This window comes from Carassius auratus, chromosome 8 (genome assembly GCF_003368295.1).
Source record: "Carassius auratus strain Wakin chromosome 8, ASM336829v1, whole genome shotgun sequence".
In the NCBI taxonomy this organism is placed as follows: domain Eukaryota; kingdom Metazoa; phylum Chordata; class Actinopteri; order Cypriniformes; family Cyprinidae; genus Carassius; species Carassius auratus.
In genome coordinates, this window is record NC_039250.1 from 18,926,774 (window position 1) to 18,949,221 (window position 22,448).

Sequence of the window (22,448 nt, forward strand, 5' to 3'; positions counted from 1 at the left end):
ACAGAAGGAAAAATTCATACTGAATCCACATGATTATCTCTCTGAGCTGTTTTGCTTCTTATGTACAGTATTGTTCAAAATAATAGCAGTACAATGTGACTAACCAGAATAATCAAGGTTTTTAGTATATTTTTTATTGCTACGTGGCAAACAAGTTACCAGTAGGTTCAGTAGATTGTCAGAAAACAAACAAGACCCAGCATTCATGATATGCACGGTCTTAAGGCTGTGCAATTGGGCAATTAGTTGAAAGGGGTGTGTTCAAAAAAATAGCAGTGTCTACCTTTGACTGTACAAACTCAAAACTATTTTGTACAAACATTTTTTTTTTCTGGGATTTAGCAATCCTGTGAATCACTAAACTAATATTTAGTTGTATGACCACAGTTTTTTAAAACTGCTTGACATCTGTTTGGCATGGAGTCAACCAACTTGTGGCACCTCTCAGCTGTTATTCCACTCCATGATTCTTTAACAACATTCCACAATTCATTCACATTTCTTGGTTTTGCTTCAGAAACAGCATTTTTGATATCACCCCACAAGTTCTCAATTGGATTAAGGTCTGGAGATTGGGCTGGCCACTCCATAACATTAATTTTGTTGGTTTGGAACCAAGACTTTGCCCGTTTACTAGTGTGTTTTGGGTCATTGTCTTGTTGAAACAACCATTTCAAGGGCATGTCCTCTTCAGCATAGGGCAACATGACCTCTTCAAGTATTTTAACATATGCAAACTGATCCATGATCCCTGGTATGCGATAAATAGGCCCAACACCATAGTAGGAGAAACATGCCCATATCATGATGCTTGCACCTCCATGCTTCACTGTCTTCACTGTGTACTGTGGCTTGAATTCAGAGTTTGGGGGTCGTCTCACAAACTGCCTGTGGCCCTTGGACCCAAAAAGAACAATTTTACTCTCATCAGTCCACAAAATGTTCCTCCATTTCTCTTTAGGCCAGTTGATGTGTTCTTTGGCAAATTGTAACCTCTTCTGCACATGCCTTTTTTTTAACAGAGGGACTTTGCGGGGGATTCTTGAAAATAGATTAGCTTCACACAGACGTCTTCTAACTGTCACAGTACTTACAGGTAACTCCAGACTGTCTTTGATCATCCTGGAGGTGATCATTGGCTGAGCCTTTGCCATTCTGGTTATTCTTCTATCCATTTTGATGGTTGTCTTCCGTTTTCTTCCACGTCTCTCTGGTTTTGCTCTCCATTTTAAGGCATTGGAGATCATTTTAGCTGAACAGCCTATCATTTTTTGCACCTCTTTATAGGTTTTCCCCTCTCTAATCAACTTTTTAATCAAAGTACGCTGTTCTTCTGAACAATGTCTTGAATGAACCATTTTCCTCGGCTTTCAAATGCATGTTCAACAAGTGTTGGCTTCATCCTTAAATAGGGGCCACCTGATTCACACCTGTTTCTTCACAAAATTGATGACCTCAGTGATTGAATGCCACACTGCTATTTTTTTGAACACACCCCTTTCAACTAATTCAACTAATTGCCCAATTGCACAGCCTTAAGAGCGTGCATATCATGAATGCTGGGTCTCATTTGTTTTCTGAGAATCTACTGAACCTACTGGTAACTTGTTTGCCACGTAGCAATAAAAAAATATACGAAAAACCTTGATTATTCTGGTTAGTCACATTGTACTGCTATTATTTTGAACAATACTGTATGAACTCTTGTAATATAGTATATTCAGGTATTTTTACCGAAAAAAAGAAAATGTAATTAGACAGGGTACAAATAAACAATGAAGTTGAATGTAAATGGGGAAACGATTTGTTCCCACCAAGTTTTCCTCCTCCTTGAATCTGACATTCCTCAATGAGAAGAGTATGATGATATTTTGAAATATGAACCATTACATTCCACTTTCAGTGTTTCCTCTGGTAATTACAGGGCAGGTGGTGATATCCTGTTCTTGGATGAAAGAACGCGATTCCTCTTTCAGTTAAGATATCTTCCAAGAATTGTTGCAGTGGTTTATTGATATACAGTTAATGTGCTTGCTTGTGTGTGCCGTAAAGAACCTGTGTAGTTCAGTTTTGGATTAACTTTAATTCACTTCCCACAATCTCTACAGTATGTATTTATCCATTTATCCGTCTATCTTTCCATCTGGCAAATTTAGGCAGATCCAGTGATTATTTCGTAATTTGTTGTGTCAACCTGGTACCTTGCCAACAAGATTTTGGACTGGTCCTCTTACTCTTGGTAGTGTCATGTTAGCCAGTCAGTTTAAAGCTTGCTATAGTGGGAAACTACTTTCCGTTTTGTGAGAAATATGCATCAGATAGTTAGTAAACAGACTTGGGTGCTCCACATGTGAAAGAGAGGCTCTGTAGCTGCTGAAGAAATCCCTTTTCCTGGCATTTGGACAGTGTCCACTTTTAAAGAACAAGATTCTGTTGTTTAACACTTATCCTTAACAGCGCTGGGCATTTTCTGTCATCTATATCCAGAGACGGGGCTTTTTCTAAGTCCCTTAGCTCTACTTTAGAGAAAACTCTTAGGGCACACAGAATCCAGCTAAATTAACATATTGATGATTTAGGGAGCCATAACAGTGTGAATGAAAGGCATGCCTGCCACCTTCAACTCAAGAGTCAAGGCCAACCTTTTTTTATTGCTTTCCTGCTGGTTGCTGTGGTCATTGTGTAAAGACACACACACAAAAAACTCTTTCCAGACCCAGGCAAGGTGAATGTGTGGCTCAAAAGGTAAAAAGACATTCATAAAACTCTCAGATTATTTTATCAGGTTCATTTTACGAGGGGAAAAAAGTGCTTGCGGCTATCTATGGCAGTGTGTGTCACATTTGAAAGGCATTATGTGGCTGAGCTGAAGCCTTAGGACACAAAAGAAACGGGTTTGTTTTTCCTGACTCGTAGGAACTTTGTTTGGAACATGGTCTTGATAACAGCCCATTTGCTGTACGAAACACACAAAGCTATCTGGTTGAAAAGGTCACTCAAGGTAATTTCGGCTGAGGAGGCAAACAATACCATATTTCATCTGGTTTTATGTGCAGTCTGAATCCTGAGGTCATGTTTTCTTTTTTCTTTTTTTTCTTACACGGTTGAAAGAACGAGCCTTATCTTCCAGTGGACATTTTTTCCACCTTACAGTGTTGTCGTTCAGCACATTACGTAGTGGAATTTATCAAAGTTACATATGACAAAATTTTTACTTCTTGCAATTTGCGGCTATTAGCGAATGCAGCCGGATTGTTTGGTGAAGGGTGCGGCATGGGTGGCTACTCGGAAATCAACTGGCAGCAAACAGGCCTCATTTTGGCCGAGAGCTCCACCTCCTTAACGACAGTCTGTCTACAGGAGAGAAAATCCCACACTTTGATGTTCTTTCAGGGTGGCTGAGTTTTATAACATGTTATAACTAGATCAGAGCTGAAGTCAGAGCTCCAAGTTCTCAGCACCCGCAGTAATGTTCTAACCAGTGATTTGTGAGTAGACCAAATACAACCATGATGTGCAATCCTAGTCTTTTTTTCAAGTTTCTTCTTTGCATAAGAAAATAAAGTGTGGTTTCTCATGTTTTTTAGTCCACATATCGTGTTCCTGTCTCAAAGCGTGCTAACGGGTGAGAGGAATCTCTGTGGGGCGAGATTGTGCCACGAAATTGCTCATTCTTGGTTTGGGCTGGCCATCGGAGCACGGGACTGGACCGAAGAATGGATCAGCGAGGGTTTTGCCACTTATTTAGAGGATGTATTCTGGAGCCATGTTCAGAAGGTATTGTGATAAAGTTGAATCTTTGACTGTTTATGTCCATCCAATCTAAGATTGGCTCATTGGAACAGCAAAAGCATCTTCAGGGCATAGTTACATGCTGACTGTTAAGAGTATAAAATGAGTTGGAAATTAAATATTCAGCATTAACTGGAAGACTTCACTTCCTGTAATGACTGAGATGGCTAATAATGAGTCACAAACTCGCCATTTTGGAGTGTGATTGTGCTTCACATCAACACAGCTCTTCAGATCATTCAGAATATATTTATAATCTGTGTTCGCCGGCTCTGAATTGAAAACTATTGTTGTGTTAATGGAATGTTTCCAATACATCTTTCAACAAGCAGCATTTAAAGCTGAAGTGTGTAATTTTATTGATGTTCTCTATGACTTTCTCTTCTCCCAGTTTAATATCCAGAGGCCGCTATCAGCAGGTCATTCATAGGTTGATTTCCCTGATGGAGTGTAAACACGGCACTCAGTGGCACTATCAAAACATTGCTCATTTGTTGGAGCATCCTTAACAGCCCGACAAAAGCAACACTGGCTTAACCAATGGTGCAGAAATTCCACACTTCATCTTAAAAGTTCAACTTTCTCCACCCCATGTTGCCTTCCTTTGTGTTTAAATTCATTTCATTCACAGTTGCTAGATTTTGCTTGTTCTCTTTTTTTGTCTTTCTCAGTTGGGTTGTAGAGAGGCTGAAGAGCAGAGACAGTTAAAAGCTCTTCTGCGCTGGAGGAGACTGAGTGATGAGTTACAGAACTCTGAAGAAGAGCTGCAGGTCCTCCGGTATGATTGACCTTTCTGCTTTCCTCCTCTGCCAATCGCTCAGTCTGTAAACCTTCGTTATTCCATCATCTGCACAAAAGAACCTAAAGTTCACTCTTAAGAGCAGTTTTGGTCTTAAAACGTCTTTATACACAATATTCTAGTCAGTATCTGCAATCTGATAACAACAGATTTCATTTACTGATAGAATTTCCATCATGCATCTTTTATTACTTCGCTCATTTGTATTTCTTGTATGTACTTGGATTCAAACATTTTGGGTTACATTTTCATTTTAACAAATGAATACTTTGATTCTTCAAGGAAACCTTAAATTGATCAAAAATGACTTTAAAGACATTTAAAACGTTGCAAAATATTTCCGCTTGAAATTAATGCTGTTCTTTAGAACTATCTATTTATCAAAGAATGCTAAAAAAAAAAAAAAATCTAATTATTTCCACAGAAATATTAAACAGCACAACTGTTATAAACCTTGATTTAAAGACTGAAGTAATGGCTGCAGAAAATTTTAGGATAATCACAGGAACAAATTATTCCTTTTAAAATGCATTCATTTTTAAAATATATTTAAAATAGATATAAATACAGTAAAATAAATAAATAACAGCAATATTTGTAAGGAAGGACAAAGCACTTTTGAGACCTTTTGTTGATGTCAAATGTCACGCAATAATAAGGCTAATATTTGTCCAAACCAAACATGATCAATTGTTTTTCCAGCTAAATCACACTTTATTCCTATATCCAGTCTGTCATGTTTTTGAACTAACTCATGGTGATATTAATACATGTAAATTTTTTATTTAAATCAAACGTAAAGTCGGGGTCCTAAAAAACAATGAGAGTGTTATAGAGTGTTCTGTTGGAAACCGTATATTAAACACACACACACACACACACACACACACACACACACACATATATATATATATATATTAGTGCTGTCAAAATTAGCGCGTTAACGCATTCGATTAATTTGAAATATTTAACGCGTTAAAATAAAATAACGCAATTAACGCGGTTGCAGTTTTTTTTTATTTCCAGTTGTGGCCTATGTATGTTCATCGTGCAAAGAAATATGGATAAGACCAAGGAAGGACTTTTAGACGGAAAGTTTCAGTATAAAACTCTGCCGGATTACTCTTCAGTCTGCCACAAGAAACATTATGACTGTATGACTGTAACAGTGCGTAAATCAGACCTTTCTGTAACGCTAACGTTAATAAGCTTAAACGAAAATAAACGAAATAATTGTGTAGCGGAGTATTTTTTGTACACAGTGCCGCGAACTGTCAATCACTCCTGTGCGCGTGCATCACTGTCCTCCTCAGCTGCAGCAACTTGCGCTCTCTCTCTTCATCAAGCTTTAAAACAAAAAGGGGACAAAAAGATCATATTGTCTTTGTGCATAGGCTATAGATTAATTAGATAAATGAATATCTAAATTTGTGCCTTGCCGTCTACGCTATTTTTTTAGAATTTAGAAAAAAGATGCTGCAGCCAATGAGCAGCCAGCGGGGGCTGCAGGACGACTCAACCTCCGCAGACAGTTTTTAATGTTTATCAGACAATAAATACTCAAGATTTTGCTTTAGTATAACTCACAACGAGTTTCACACACCTTCTCCGGCCACGTTGAGTTGTTGACACTTAACAGTGGGAAAAGCGACGAATGCGCTATTCACTTGTATAACTTGAGGGTGAATGGGTAATGTAGTTTCTGCCCTGGGTGGGATGAATTAGGAAGCTTGCATTGTGAAGGGCGCTCTGAAAATCGGCAGTGCAGGTAAAAGATTAAAACCTCTATTAAAACAGATGTCCAAATGAGCGTACCGGTACGCTACAAGCACGTTCTGGGCGCACGGAGAGGTGGCGGTAAGCTCAAGAGCTATATTTGGAAGTGGCGGTACTGAGTACCGGTGCATACTGGCCCACTTAAAGCACTGGCAATGACTATACTTTGGAATTTTTTTGCAGTCCACTTAGAATTCAACATGGAAATCATTTTTGTTTTTTATTGGCATTGATTGTTTTGAAATTCAAATGGTACTTACATGCCTGTGTTTTTATTTCTGTAATAAATATGGCTTTCAAGCCAACAGTTAATTTGGAGGATATTGATGGTTTATTGCAGGTATGTTGTTTACATGAGAAAATCTGTGTTACAAGTTAAACAAAAATTCCAATAAACAATCATATTTTGAATTTAAATAGTTTCTTTGTCTTGAGTTTACATTAATTATTTACATTTTACATTTACATATCCAAAAAGTTTCAGTCTTTTAATTGCGATAATTTTAAAAAATTGTGCGATTAATTAGTTAATTTTTTTTAATCGATTGACAGCACTAATATATATATATATATATATATATATATGTATATATATATGTATGCAATCAAATTTCCAGGCATTCTCAAGATAGATTTATAAACTTGAAATAGCTGTGACCTTTCACTCTGCACAGAATAATTTTGAGCATGTTAATGCGAGAGTATTATTTGATATAAGATGTAATGTAATGTTCTCATATGAAGAGCACAGAATCACACAAGGTTATGAAGGTTTGAGGTAGGAGTAGATTAACCGGCTGAACTTTTAGCAGTGAGAAAGTATGAGTGTATGGAGCTGGTCAGGAATTCAGCTGTCACAATACCAGCAGGTTTCGAAGATGCACCTGACAGCATGTGTCTGGCCCTTCCTTTGCTTTGAGGGGCCCACACCCACTATAATCTCAGGGATAAAATGTTCAGACAGTCTGGTAAAATGCCTGTCTTGTGAATAAAACAGAAATGTCATGTAAACTATTCAGCAAGTAATAATATGACAAGGAAAACATGTTCTTCAAATCTAGAGAATTTTCAAAGATTTAACTGTTGCAACACCAGGGTCATTCTTGCTTCAAGTATGTTTTTGATCTAAAGGTCTGTTTCTACAAAATATGGTCTAATTTTCAAATGCAATTTGTCAGCATGTAACAGCAGCAGCTCTGGGCATTTGACCAAAAGCGCAAATCTTATTTGTTGCAAATGAATGCTTGTGTCGGTATGAACAATGTAACAGCCGTTTATTCAAATTTAGTGTTTATTGCAGCAAATCTTTGCACCAAACATCCTTCTGTCTTCTGTGAACAGGCCTTCTTGCATAGATTACCAAGAAACTAATGTTAAAAGTGAAAGGTTTATATTTATAGACTGAAAACATCTAAATCTATTTATAGACTATTATTTTTATATAACCAAGGTTGTAGTTGTGCCGAGACTAAACATTCATTGTGTGAATCTTCAACTGTGTCACTCAGACATCAACCAAAAAGAGTGGACATAGGGGAGACGTTTAAATAACTTTTACTGATTTTGACACTTGAGAATATTCCATTTATTTTTTCATTCATCTATGAATCCTTCTGGAATGAAAGGCTGCCTGTTGTGTTTGAAAAATACCTCTCACCCTTTTCACTGGGCTGCTGTGGGCTATTCCACAAACACACATGCAAAAGCCTGTGTGACCAGGAGGAATAATGCATGCCTTTTAAAGGAGCTAACCCTTATCATTCTCTCCCATGCAGTGAGAGAGAGAGAGAGAGAGAGAGAGAGAGTGAGGGAGGAAGGAAGACGTTGCTCTTTATTTTTGGAGGGGAACCAAATGTAAGCATCAATAATGTACAAGCACAAGTGAGTGTCCCAAATACAGTAAGAAGGTAGCTGAAGACTTTTGACTCCAATAGACCTGCAACTGTATCCTGAGGAGTATCAATAAAGGATGAACAATAAAATTGGTTATTTATCATTAATCTAATAAACTGTAACATTGGTGAAAAAAGTCTGTACACTTTATAGGATGATGACCTGAGCCATACTGTATGTATATGAATATAGAGACTTGTAAGGTGCAACCAGAACACTCAGAACACCTAAAAGAAAAGTCAAGTTTAGTTAATTACAGTTTCACTAGTGGAACCATTTTTCTCATTTCCATAGACTAGATCTCCATATATGGGAAGGCTTCTGTCCCTTTTCCCAGATCCTGCTTTATTTCTCTGTGGAATTCGAAAGTGTAGACCTGCACTGGGGGCACATGCTCACAGAGATAAGGCATTAGACCATGATCAATCATACTGCTCTTTATCACCATCAAATCTGTGACACAAAGAAACGAACAAGAGCAGGTTATGATGGCTAGAAAAACACTGCACACATATAGCTACACGCCCATTTGTCTGCAAGAAAAAGATAAAACAAAACGGCTGTTGTCTGTGTTAGCGGCGCCTGAGTATCGATCAAATCTTTACAAGAGCCTTTTATTGGCAAGACCAGTTAATCTCCCAAAGAAGATCAATAGTTTTAACCGAGGTCGTCATCACACGCAGAGATGGCCAGCACTCAAAGCTCTGTTTGTCTCTCGCAATTTACAGTACCTTTGACCATAGGGAGGAAATACTTAATCGGTCTGAGGCGTTAGAAGGAAGCCTGTCTGATACTTAAAAATATCAAAAGGGTCTGGGAGACATTTAAATATCTAGATTTGCCAGTTCATGTTAAGATTCATTGGTAATTGTTCAACCGTTCTTGAATTTGATTGACTGAGGGCTGCAGACGGACTGTAGGGGATTTAGTGACTCTTTATGGAGGTTACATAGAGTAGTCAAGTAAGTTAATAAGTCTTTATTAAGAAGTCATTGAATCATTCATTCAACCAGGAAAAAAAAAACTGGGCTGTGTCCCAAATCACATACTTGTGAGTTGGTACTTATTTTGAAAAAAGTACTTTCTTCACCACCATAAAAATGTATGATCTATAAAAAATAAATGTGTGTTATATGAATGTAATCTGCATTTATATTTTGTAGGGATGTATGCATGTTTGGATGTAGCCTAGCTGAGTCACCGAATCATTCATTCAACCGATTTGTTCAAAAACAGTTTTTATTTATTCAGAAATTAGATATGCCGCGGCAATTCTGCTTTGACTTGGTTTGGAACTATTTTCATTTCATAGATTTTTCATCGCAGACTTGTACGCAAAGTAATTGGCAACATTATGTCTGAAATTTAAGTACTCAAAGTTATTCTTAAGGTAGTGGTAAAAAAATGCACCTTGTGTCTCATGAAACTAATCTCAGTGTACACTTTGTATGCACCAAAGAGTCATAAAAAAAGGAGCATTACTGTAATCTATAGTTCTTTGCACAGAGAAGCTATCCGGGACATAATAGTTTCATGAATGCAATTGTGTATACACTTAGTAAAGCATTAGGAGGTCATTATGTATGCTGATGTAAGTGTATTCCTATGCAGACTGCTGTAGATGCAAGTACTTTGCCTTACAATACCACTGATTCATGTGGTGTTTGTGTGTTTGCATATGTTTGTGTATTTGCACACAGGCCTAATAAAGAGAACACAGGGGAAGTAAGCGAGTCTGGTGCATCAGTAGTAAAACATGCCCTCAACCCAGAAAAACCCTTCATGCAGGTGCACTATCTGAAGGTACGTCTGAATACTCAAAGCGCAGAATCCTCTGGGACACCTGGAAGATTCGGGTTGTGTAATTTTTGCTCTCTCTCTTTTTTCTCAGGGCTACTTCCTCTTGAAGTTTCTGGCTGATCAGGTTGGCGAAGAGAAGTTCCTGGACTTCTTCAAAGTGTTTGTGGGAAAATTCCACGGGCAGCTCATTCTGTCTCAGGTGAGCTTGTCCTGCATGAGAGCTCTCTGTTCATTTAGCCAGAATGCAAATGTTGCTTTTGGATGGCATCTGCGTATTTTGGCTAGTGTTTCAAACTCATTCTATCAGCTTGTGTCAGTAAAAGAATGCACCAGTTCCCCTAAAGGTTTGATACTTAATTTTTGACACATAGTTGCATTCAGCGTCCAATATTAACACTCATCTAGCACCAAATGAGAGTTAAAATTGCTTTTGGTATATATCGAAAACCGTAAATAGCTTTTTTTTGTGGTTAACTTCATTAAGAATTGCAGAATACTTCATGGAATAAATCAGACCACTCCATGTGGCAACACTTATGTGATACCAAAATATCACAAATCATGTTTATATATCATCTTCTTCAGATATAGGTGCCATTTTATACATACATTTTTTTTTTTTTTTTGTGGCTTAACATTTTTCTTAATTTGCTTGCCATAGAGTGCATCAGTGGCCATCCCTGGTTCCTGAAGTATTTTTCACGTTAATTATTTGCTAAGAATTTTTAAAACCAACCGAACCAAACTAATTACCTACAAGTGAACCTACATACTCTTATTTGAAGTAAAATAGTATTTAAAAATCTGACGAAAGACAAGGGTACTTCACAGCTTTGATATGAAAGATGTACGATCCCATGAAGTGCTGCAAATGACATGAATTAATATAAAACTATTGATATAAAGATGAAGAATACACAAAGTAGTTTGGAAGTGCAGAGCAACTGAAGGGATCCAGTATGTCTGTCATTAAAGTGTTATGAATCATTGTTAATAATCAATTCCCTTATGAATTATGGGACAGTTGCACTCTATAGTCAGGTATGGCCAAAAGTTAATTGTGGAACTTCTTTGAGATTAATGTAGAAATACAGTATGACATTAATATTTCAGTATTTTTAACTGTAGGCTCTGTTTGAAGCTTTGATTTCAACACACTGCTTTCCATTCAAACAGTATTCTGTCTCTTGTAGGATTTCCTGCAGATGCTCTTGGACACATTTCCAGGAATGAGCAGGTATGATGGAAGGATATTAACACTGGCTGTCTAAAACATATGCTCTTTGGTAGCTCACTGAACTCCTCAGCTGCTCTGCCATTATTATTAGTGTGGGGACTGTAGAGTTGAAGGTATTTAGCTAAACCAAACCCTGCAGGAATCTTTCTTCTACAGCTCTACTTCAAAACGTTTTTCCACTGGTTCTTTTGCCCAGACTCACCCATCATTTTATCAAATGTTTATTTTCACTTTTTCACTGTCTCATCATTGACGCGTTGACATAATGTTGTCATTAAAACTGCCCAGAGATGTATTATATAGAAGAAATATGAAGAGGCTTCTTTGCCCTCCATAATATTTTTGTGCTTTATGGCCAGTGGGAAGCCTAGAGTAAGTCAGATGTAGGTCTTTTTCATGGTGAATGATAGAAATGCAGTATCCAAACTGCTGTCGGTTTCTATAGCTGCTTTTCAGCATGATTTTGAACTGTGCGTATTAAATGCAATGCTAGCAGAAAACACAAAATGCACTTCTCTGTATGTTATTAATATAGTCAATAAAGTTGTAGTTAGTATAGTCAATAATACATGGAGAAAAAAAACACTCGCCACTCTTGATCAATTTTGTTTGCTTTAAGCTGTATTTAACAATTGATAAATAAGTGGAGTAAGTACCATTTTTTTATTAAATTAGTTATTATTTATATGAATATTAACTAATATTTTTGCAATTATCTTAAATTTTATATTGATATTTAACTTTAATAAAAGGTTTTGCCAAGCATTTTAGGTTTTGTTGTGATATTTCAGTATTCAGAAATTTTTGTATCATGGCAAACTGTAAAACTATCAGCTCTCTTTCATTCATTCTTTCTCCCCACTATACAGACAATGTTCATTCTTTCCCTTTTTTCATCTCTGCTCTCCTGTTTCATCCATCGCTCTTTTGGTTTTGTGTAGTCTCCATTTGCTCATTAAGGCCTAGCCACTGGCTGATGATTGATTGAATTACATTAAACTGAAAGGTAAAGGCGTTCAATATTTGTGTCTGCTTCTCAGAAGTGTAAACATTCATGGCGGCACAGCGCTGGAACAGCAGATTGATGTGGTGAAACAATCACAGATGGGCCTCCTTGTGTCAGATCAAAGACTAATCAATGCTTCCATAGCAAACCGTTCCTCCTACACCACCTCCCAGTTAAGGAAGTCCATAGCAGCTTCTGTTAATGTGTATCTGATTTAGTATGGATATCTGTACTTTACCTTGTTCATTTTTGTCCTTTTGGAAATTAGTAAAGTTTTCCTTTTCTGGACTTAAAAACGGAAAATTAAATCCCATAACCTTGCATTAAAGGGTTAGTTCACCCAAAAATGAAAATTTACTGTGTTACTCACCCTCAAAGCATCCTTCTTTCAGACGAATCCGGTCGGAGTTATATTAAAAATTGTCCTGGCTATTCCAAGCTCTAACATTGCAGTCAGCAGGTGTTGATGCCTTGAGGATTCCTTGAGGGTGAGTAAAACACAAGCTAATTTTCATTTTTGGGTGAGCTCACCCTTTAAAGAGTAACCTGAGCTATGTACTTTACAGACCAAAATATAATATCATAGGCTAGGTGGTGGGCTCAGGGCAGTAAACAACCACCTACAGTAGTAACCACCCAAAACACCCTAGTTGAAAACCACTCACAGCACCTTAATGGAAAAGAAGTTTCCATGATAAGGGTGTATATAATAGTAGTTCAGAATTTCATTTAAAATTAACAAGATTTTACTAAAGTTACAATAAATTTGGTGGAAAAAATACTCAGAGATGGCTAGCAAATTTAACATATCGTCGCTGTCCGATGAAAACCACGTATGTCCATTTTGCCGATTTTGAGATTTTTTGACGGATTGAATGTCCAGGTTCATTTCCGTATACAGTATGCTTCACATATCTAAATGGCCAATGAAAAGTTGTGAAATCATGTCATCTGATTTTCACGTATATCCATTTGGTGTCAAAGCTGTCAATCACGCCGCGTATCTCCCGCCCTGTGGAAGCATCTCGCCGGTCTCTTAAAGTTTCATCGAAGCTCAGCACTGGATAGCCGAATAACACCGTGAGGTAAAGTAAATAAACATAGCCTGGTGAGACAATGACTTTCCTTCATCGAGGTAAACGTTTCCCCCCTGACGCCAGACGTACGTCTAGGAGTGACAAAATTACGGTAGGACTGTGCAAACAAAGTATCTGTCTAGCATTACCATGTCAGTGTTAGGGGTGTGACGGTTAGTATATAACCGTGAGTTGAACACCGTCATTAGAACTTTATAACCGCCAAAACCGTGTCACTAAAATATTTTTTACAAACATTTTTTATCAAAAATTATTTTCATTTTTTAGATAGGATCATCAGATGCGCAATATATCGGGAGACATGGTTTTTACCACTTAATGAAGTTTTGTAAATCGTCAGACATGATATTTACCACTTCATTAAATTTTGCTTTGTAGAAAACCTTTCTTAAAAACGAATTTCGTTTTGAACAAATTTTATCTTAATTTTAATAGATGTTTCATCAACCAATTGCATGTATTTTAATAAATAAAAAGCAAATATAGCAGACAATGATAACCGTGACATGGAAGCACTGTGAACTAGAGCGCATCTCATTGTAAATGAAATTCAGCGTAGGCCTATGCCTCATACTCTAGCATTAAATGTTTTTGCTGCATCCTTTCCAGAACAGACAATTGCTTTTTTTTTTTTTTTTGCGGCTCGCATCAGCAAAGCATAGACCGCAAAACAATCAGCGGATGGCGGGCGGGTGCGGCTTTGAAATTTGCTAAAAAAAACTTTGGCTCGGATGATGAGTTTTGTGACAGATCTCCTTAATAAACGGAGGTCTGAAATCTCTGCCCCTTTACCGATCAGAGCGCGCGCTGAAACGGAGTTAACCCGCTATCTCCAAGATCAACCAATTGACTCTACGGCAGATCCACTAGCATGGTGGCGAGACAATATGAAACAAAATGAAACACGCTATGCCCCCCCCCCCGACGGTTATGTTATGAACCGTCACATTTGACTCACGTCATAACTGTCATCACCAATTCTGAAACCGGCACACCCCTAGTCAGTGTATTGATTCATTGTCACTTCATAGTTTGCAAGAGACATTTAATAAATTTATAATTAATATTAAATAAACTAAGCGTATTTAATAAACTAAGACGTAGGCTATTTAATAAACTGAGCGTATTCATCTGTCAATATGAAACGTGACTTGGCCATTCTAATTAATGATCGGAAGAACGCGTATCGACCACCATTACTGTAAAATATGCACGTATGTCCATTTAAACTCAATTTTGGTCAAATGTGGATTATATCATTACACTGGCAAGAATATGGTTACATGTAAAGATGCCGTACCAAGTATGACAACGCTACATTCAACTGCTTTTGAAATACAGTGTTTTTTTCACTTCCTGAAAAGTAACCGTTTTGGACATACGTGAGTTTCATCGGGCAGCGACGATATAATTACATTTACATTAACATTTACATTTAGTCATTAAGCAGAGGCTCATGCTATAACAAGTCTGTTAGCTTAACGCAGCAAGTTTTTTTAATTACAGTATGTTATAAAAAGAAAACAAATAGAACAGGCAGTTCAATAAATTAATAGAGTGCAAAAAGGGACAAGTCTAAAAGGGACATTTTTTTTTTAAAGAATAAAATTAGAATAGAGAGTGTTAGAGTTAGAGGGTACTTTTTGGCTCATTAAAAAAGGAAGACCTGCCAGCATTGCATTGCTTTAGTCCAGCTTGGACAGAACAAGGGCTTGAACAAAGATTTGTGAAGCATGTTCCAAAAGAAAGGACCTGATCTTCTTGATGTTGAATAAAGCAAATCTGCAGGACTGGGCAGTTTTAACACTGTGGTCTGAGAAAGTCAGCTGATCATCAATCATAGCTCCAAGGTTTCTGGCTATTTTTGAAGGAGTTATGGTTGATGTGCTTAACTGGATGGTGAAATTGTGATGAAATTATGGTTTTGATGGAACCACAAGCAGTTCTGTCTTGGCAAGGTTGAGATGAAGGTAATGGTTCTTCATTCAGCAAGAGAAAACTGTTAGACAAGCTGAGATGTGAATAGCTATCGTCGGATCATCAGGATGGAATGAGAGGTAGAGTTGAGTGTCATCAGCATAGTAGTGATAAAAAAGCCATGTTTCTGAATGACAAAACCTAGTGATGCCATGTTGATAGAAAAGAGAAGTGGTCTAAAAACTGAGCCCTGAGGCACCCCAGTAGTTAGATGTTGCAATTTGGACACCTCACCTCTCCAAAATACCTTGAAGGATCTATCTCTAGAGGTAAGTCTCAAACCACTGGAGTGCAGTTTCTTAGATACCATTTGCCAATAGGGTTAACAGGAGGGTCTGGTGGTTAACCATGTCAAAAGCAGCGGACAGATCCAGCAAGATAAGTTTTGAAGATTTTTAATTCTTGCCATTGCCAACTGAGAGCATTGCAGACTGGTTGCTGTCAAGGAGGTTGTTCTGTGTGTGAAAGGCAGAGACTTGGTTGAACACAGCTCGTTCAAGTGCTTTTGCAATGGAAGGAGTGAAGCTCTAAAAGTGATGGGTTAAGGGTTGGTTTCTTAAGTAGTGGGGTTATACGAGCTTGTCTAAATGCTGAGGGCAAAAACACCAGTGTGAAGGGATGTGTTAATGATGTGAGTTAATCACAAAGAAATTGTAAATAACGCATTAAATAAAAAAGATTGAAATAGTATTTTCTTGTAAAACATACTTTAGTAATCTTTGTTTTGTTTAAAGTTTGTGAGATAATTTTTACAGTATAGAGTTGCTGAATATAATTTTTTTTTTATTTAAAGTTGCAGTAGGTAACTTTTGTAAAAATATATTTTTTTACATATTTGTTAAACCTGTCATTATGTCCTGACAGTAGAATATGAGACAGATAATGGGGCGGTCACACTGTACTTTTCTCTCCATTGACTTCCATTCATACACATGTGAATGCGTCAGACCGGAAACGCAAACTTATGCGAAAAATTTCGCATTTCGCTGCGTTCCAAAGTTCAAGTTTGGTGAACTCTGACCTGCGAATTTGCATCACGTGAAGATGTGGGACCAGTAGAAGATCGATACGTCACTGTATGACCTCTCTGTACGGAAATTCAAAAATGAAGGAAGCGCTATATAACTTTAGCTGTAGAGCAGCGTCCTATTTTATATAATACATATTTAAAAGATTATATATATATAAAAATAAGCTGCATGGTTTGTAGTGTCAACAGGAAACAGGAACAGATGGTACATATGAATGAGGACGTTTTATAATTTTGTATTGCTTAGGGTGTATATATTTATATAGAGAGAGATACAGAGAGTACAATATAAGATGCTTTCGACGCTGTCGCAAGAGACACAGTACAAGCATATATTAATCCATGTTGTAATAATTGAGGAGAGACCGTTTTATCTTGCTTCCGCCCATATTCTCAGCGGCGTTCGAAATAATTTTGCACGTTTAAAGTCTAGTGACCACGCCTTAATCCATGAAAAAATCAAGCTCCTCTGGCTCCTCCCAGTGGTCCTATTGCCATTTGCAGAAATACATCGCTCCTGTTAAGAAACAACCAATCAGAGCTGCGGTCCGTAACTTTGTTTGTGTTCAAAATGTAGAAAAATGTATATAATAAGCGAGTACACCATGAATCCATTTTCCAAACCATGTTTTTAGCTTGTCCTGAATCACTAGGGTGCACCTATAATAAGTGTTTATATTCAAACTACTTTAGATTGCTTCGGGGGTACCGCGGCGGAGTAACCTAGTACCTTTGTGATTCTTCATAGACATAAACAGAGAGAAGTAGTTCTGGCTACGATGTTCTTCCGCAAGACGAAAGCAGTTCTGTTTATTAACCGCTAGAGCGTCAAAAGTTACCGACTGCAGCTTTAAACTATGCTAGATTTAGTGATTTTGATCTGACCATGGGAAAGAGAAACTACCCTTGTACTATTTTTATTTTTTTTACTATTACTATATATTTACTTTTTTTTGACTAATCATAACCAGTTTTTACATTCTTACAGTCTTTACAAGTTATTTTGATTAGCAATTATACTTCATTAAATCAATGTCAGCATGCATTTAAGTATTTGCTTGTAGAATGAGCCTTGCTTTTATTCTGCAACAACACAGCAGTGCTGTTATAGTGATTTGCTCTGACATTCAGGGCTTTTCCCTCGTCATTGCTGAGATAGAAATTTCCATCCTTTCCTTTGTTGTCACCTGAATGTGCTCAACTGTTGTATCAAAGGGCCACAAGTGTTGGAGACACACTGTTCCTGTCAGAGACAGTCCATTAGTTGATTATATGTGCTTTGTGTTTGTGTGTGTGTGTGTGTGCGTGTCTGCACTTTTGCACGTTAACAAGATTGATTTGGAGTGGTGAATGACTTCAATTAGAGTTGATTTGAAAATTGCAGTTCAAACCCTGTTGAATTTCGAATGAGGCATCAAACTGGATTTTAATTGGTATTTCAGTTTAACCTCTGTTTTTTGTTACAAATTATTTAGGAAGAGCAATAGATTAATGACAAGAGTTGACCTCAGAAATCTATATCATAACAAGAGTTCTGACCATAGTCACAAAAAGTATTTTTTCGTTACCTGTTCATGCTTTTCATGTTCATGTTTTAGTAATCATAACAAATTATATATTTGAAATCTTAAAACCTCAATATTCATCCTGTGATAACCATTTTAAAATCAGACATTGCATTACCTTGAAAATGGTTCTTCAAATCATTTTATAAAATTCATTTGTTCATGATTTTTTACAATTTAAGTGTGGATGCACTTTCATGTCTAAAATGGGGGTGACAGTTAAGGGGTTAAAAAAGTCAAATTACAATGAAATACAATTTAAAGAAATTAATATTACTGTTTCAGGTGTAGTTTTAATGATAATTATAGCAATGACACCTTCTACTGTATAAGTTTTATAGAATTATTATATTTTTTTTACTATCTATTTTTTTTACTAACATTTTATAATTTTGAGATATTTTTTATCTTGGCATTGTGTGGCAGAAAAGTAAAAATTTATTTTAAAGCTTAAATTTGGGAATTGTATATACTTATTGCTATTTATTCTGGAAAAATCAGTTTATAGATAAATATATTAAGAAATCAATATTAATTTAAAATAATAAAATTATTTGTGTTTTGTTTCAAACCGTATGTTCTATTTTTGAATTGCAATTTAGTAATTCCTTTTCATGTCATTCTAGTTTAACATCCTGTGGCATGTGGCCAGTTTAATTCAAGTGCCAACACATCAATTGAAAGGGTGCCAAAATTAAAAAAAAAAAAACAGCTACTTACATTGCATGTAGATTTCTTGTTAAGATTGCTTTTAATTTCGAAGGAATTTACCGATTTCATGATTCGTGACAAGTAAGGAGTTAAAGCCAAAGTCAAGGTCCTTGGTCTCTTTCAGTTACTGAATGTATCACATTTCTCTTTCAGTCGAAGCATCACACTTGAAGCCATCTTTTCAGACTGGTTAGATACACCTGAAATGCCAGAGGTAAGAAGAAGAAAGCCAAGATTTATTTTTAGATGTTTGCTTATTCCGTCCAGATTAAATACTCTATGATTATGCAAAACGAATAAAAGCAGGCTTGTTACACAACATGTAAAAGATGTATTGGTGCTACCTCTCATGCCTGTCACCCATAATGTAAAACCATTTTTAATCCATTTCCTCTTGAGCAATAGAACATAGAGCACATGCATGTATCTCTCTCGGACTGACACATGGCATGAATGATGCAGCTTCCCTCCTGCTTTAAGATCCATTTAAACTCTCCAGCATTTCTAAACTGGGCTCTTAAACAATTCGGTGACTAGTATGAAACCATAAATCTGTGGGGTTTTTTCTGTTAAATGTAGGATTTAGTAATTATTTTACAGTTTCAAAGGGGATTCACTTGCGAAGATATCATGTTTCCAGTGAATACTGTGGAGGCTGTGTGTGGGAAATCTAATCTGTTGAATGAAGAAGTTCTTTTTTTACGTTAAGAATTGTGTGTTTTATAATAACTAGCGAAGACCACAAAACCACACAAGCCTCTCCGTACATCCATCCTGAGTCTAAGTCTCAAAAAAATGCATTGAAATATTTGTCTCCCTCCCTTCCAGCACAGTTTGTCTCAGTTTTGATTTACACTAATTCGCCAACTAGACTGTTGTGTGGTGCCATTTTCATTGACGCCGCCATTGGATCTAATGACACGTGGCTGCCAAAATCAGCACTCGAACAGTTTTACTTTTGAATAAAATCCTTGTTTTTTCCCCTATTTTAAGTCATCGCTTTGACTTTAAAAATGTGTTCTTCTCAAACGTTCATCTAAATAAATAATGGCAGGAAATAGTCGAACCCCACAATAAACAATCAGCCAAATACACACACACATACAAAAGGGAGGGATGAGATGGGAACTGAGCTTTTTTTTTTTCTTTTTCCATTGTGCTATTTTTAAGACAGCAAACATTTGCGCGAGCATAATAAGTCGCTATATCTGCACTTTGAGGTGAGTTTGAGGCTGGGACAATCTGAATCTCATGACCTCCCTTGACTCTGCTCGCTGTGGGTTGATGCTGAAAGGATATGCTCAGAGCAGCCTACTAAATCCCAATCCTGACATGTACCTTGTGAAGAGAAAAGCAAAGCAGCTTTCAGGTCATTAGCTGGGGTGCGGCTGTATGGCAATAGCTGTGGTTCAAGACATTTGGATTCTCAGAGGCAAATTTAAGCTGGTTTTTGACAACTAGAGCTCTGTTCCAAAGCCTAGCAGGCACCCTGTTGCCTACATAGGATGGCTTCTTCTTAGGCAGCATCCTAGATCTCATTGGACAGATATGGAAAGTACATAGCAGCCTACAAGTACTCCTCTCAGAAGACTTGACTTGCAACTGATTTCAATACAGTTTGATGTTAGCAAGTTGCTAAGCTAACAGCGCAATTCTATAGACTTAAAAATCACTTGAGTAAATAACTGTGTGTGAATTCTGATCTTTTTAAGAGACTGTATAAGTTGTCCACTGGACCTTCGTATCCATCTGCATGTTGGTACAGTTCTCTTAATATACTGCCTCTGTAAAAATGCTAGGTTTTGGAACACAGCATAGGTGGCATTCACTTAAATGCCAAATCCACTGCCACGTTAGCGATCAGGAGCAAGTTCATGTCCAGTTATTTTAGCACTCAGAAGAGGAACTGACTGAGTGCGTGTATGCATCTGAGGGACGGGTTAGAGAATGTGTGAGTGTGCATTTCTGTCCACATTTTACATTTTGAGAACACAAAATATAGTCCTGGCCAACTTCCATTCTTAAGAAAAAGATATCAATCTTTTGAGTGGTGAACCCGCTGGCAAAAGAGTAGCAATGAGCAACGGCTAATAAAATCCCATGTCTCCCCAAATGCTGTCTAAACATTAATTTATTTTTTGTTGTCGCCAATCAGTGTAAAATATCATCTGCAAACCATTTCTTTGTGTTATTTGTTGACATGCTGTCAAGAATCAGCTGATGTGTTGCTTTGTATATAAAATTTTAATGGAAATGAGAAATTTTGAATCATCATTTTAGTCAGCAATGGGAATATTCTGATTTAATGTGTAGTAATTTATGTACAATCAGTAGTTTGCATTTCTTTGTGTGAAGAATGCATAAACACAACTGAAAACAAATAAGCTCAGCCTATAGTACGATGAATAATTACAAAGATAACATATTTTTTGTTCATCAATGAATCGTATCAAGCACCAGGAGTGTGTGTTAAGAAAGTAGGAAGGATCTGATCATTTAACAGATGATAGTACAGACAGAGCTGTGAGAGCATTTAGCACATCTGTCATAGGAAAAAGCAGCTGTCGCTGTTGTGCTGCCAACACAAGGCCAACATCCTACTGTTAACTGTTCAACACCAATTTAGTTCTGAGTGTGCTGTGTTTAGGAGCTCATACAGACATACTAATACAGAAATAATACATTTACCGTATATAGAATCAGCATGTTTGAGATGGGAGTTTGCGAATGTGTTTGTGTGCGTATTTTACGAGTTTGGCAGTAAGAGGGGGCTGATTGCAGTGTCTTGCAGGCGCACAAAGGCCTGGCTGTGCCGGGAATGAACCAGACAATCTGGGCCGTAAAACTGCTATGTGTGGTATCCAAGTTAACAATGGCAGTTTGCAGCCCGAGAGTCAAATTCTGCTCTGCCCACTCTCCTTTCCCGAAAGTGCACGAGAGTCAAAAAACACACATACATAGACATGCAGACTTACTTTCTCTTCTCCCTGGGGTAACAAAAATACATTCATTTAACTCTTAAAGCGGCTAATAAAGTCATGCACGCACATAAAGAATCACTTTGTTGAGGAGAGGTGTGCTACTTCTCTAAGCAACCTGAATTAAAATTTTTGCTTGGCAGACAATAAAACGAATGGAAGAAGTAGTTGACTTGCATTTAAATATAATCCTGAGCCATATTTTTGGAACCAGAATATCTTTCCCTTGCAGTTAATAAAATTGTTTTGTTTTGTTTTTTGACTGACATTTCATAGTTTTTTGTTTGTTTGTTTGTTTACAGAGATAAAGATAAAAACTATTATTATTGGAAACAATTTAATTTATTATCCTGATTAAATTGTTATTATAGAATATGTAAAAAAAAATAATAATGAAAAAATAAAAATCGGATTTGATAAGATTCATATTTAATGCCAGCAAAAAACTTTTGGAAGCAAAAAACTAAAGAAAAAAAGAAATAAAAATAAAAATAAAAAAGAACACACACAAAATGAAATAAAATATACATAAAACTAACAATCATAACAATCTAATAACTAACAATCAATAAAACTAAATCAAAACTATGATGACCCTCCTTCAAATGACAAAACTACTATGCTTTAGGACTGATAGACAGAAAGATCAGATTTTTGCTGCCTGTCTGAACAAGACTGGAGGATGCGGGCTCTTTACACCTGAACCAGTAAATAACCCTCTAGCAACCGATCGATCACATAGCAACGCCTTGGTGACCAATCACAGCATTCACACATTTTCTCAAGA

The 22,448-nt window shown here is 36.9% G+C and overlaps 1 protein-coding gene across 4 annotated transcripts in view; it reads left to right on the forward strand.

The window, feature by feature from the left end:
• aopep (aminopeptidase O (putative)) overlaps nucleotides 1–22,448 on the forward strand; it is an 87,205-nt gene that overhangs the window by 13,715 nt on the left and 51,042 nt on the right. For 3 of the 4 annotated variants that reach the window (XR_003292665.1, XM_026270060.1, XM_026270061.1), the window contains exons 6-11: nucleotides 3,588–3,777; nucleotides 4,464–4,570; nucleotides 9,961–10,063; nucleotides 10,152–10,259; nucleotides 11,254–11,297; nucleotides 18,837–18,897. Coding sequence is in view for 3 of the 4 variants with exons in the window: in XM_026270060.1 (XP_026125845.1) it covers nucleotides 3,588–3,777; nucleotides 4,464–4,570; nucleotides 9,961–10,063; nucleotides 10,152–10,259; nucleotides 11,254–11,297; nucleotides 18,837–18,897 (613 nt within the window). In the remaining variant the exon portion in view is untranslated. Of the gene's footprint in view, nucleotides 1–3,587; nucleotides 3,778–4,463; nucleotides 4,571–9,960; nucleotides 10,064–10,151; nucleotides 10,260–11,253; nucleotides 11,298–12,337; nucleotides 12,719–18,836; nucleotides 18,898–22,448 lie in introns of those variants that run through there. The other variant, XM_026270062.1, reaches the window with a different exon arrangement.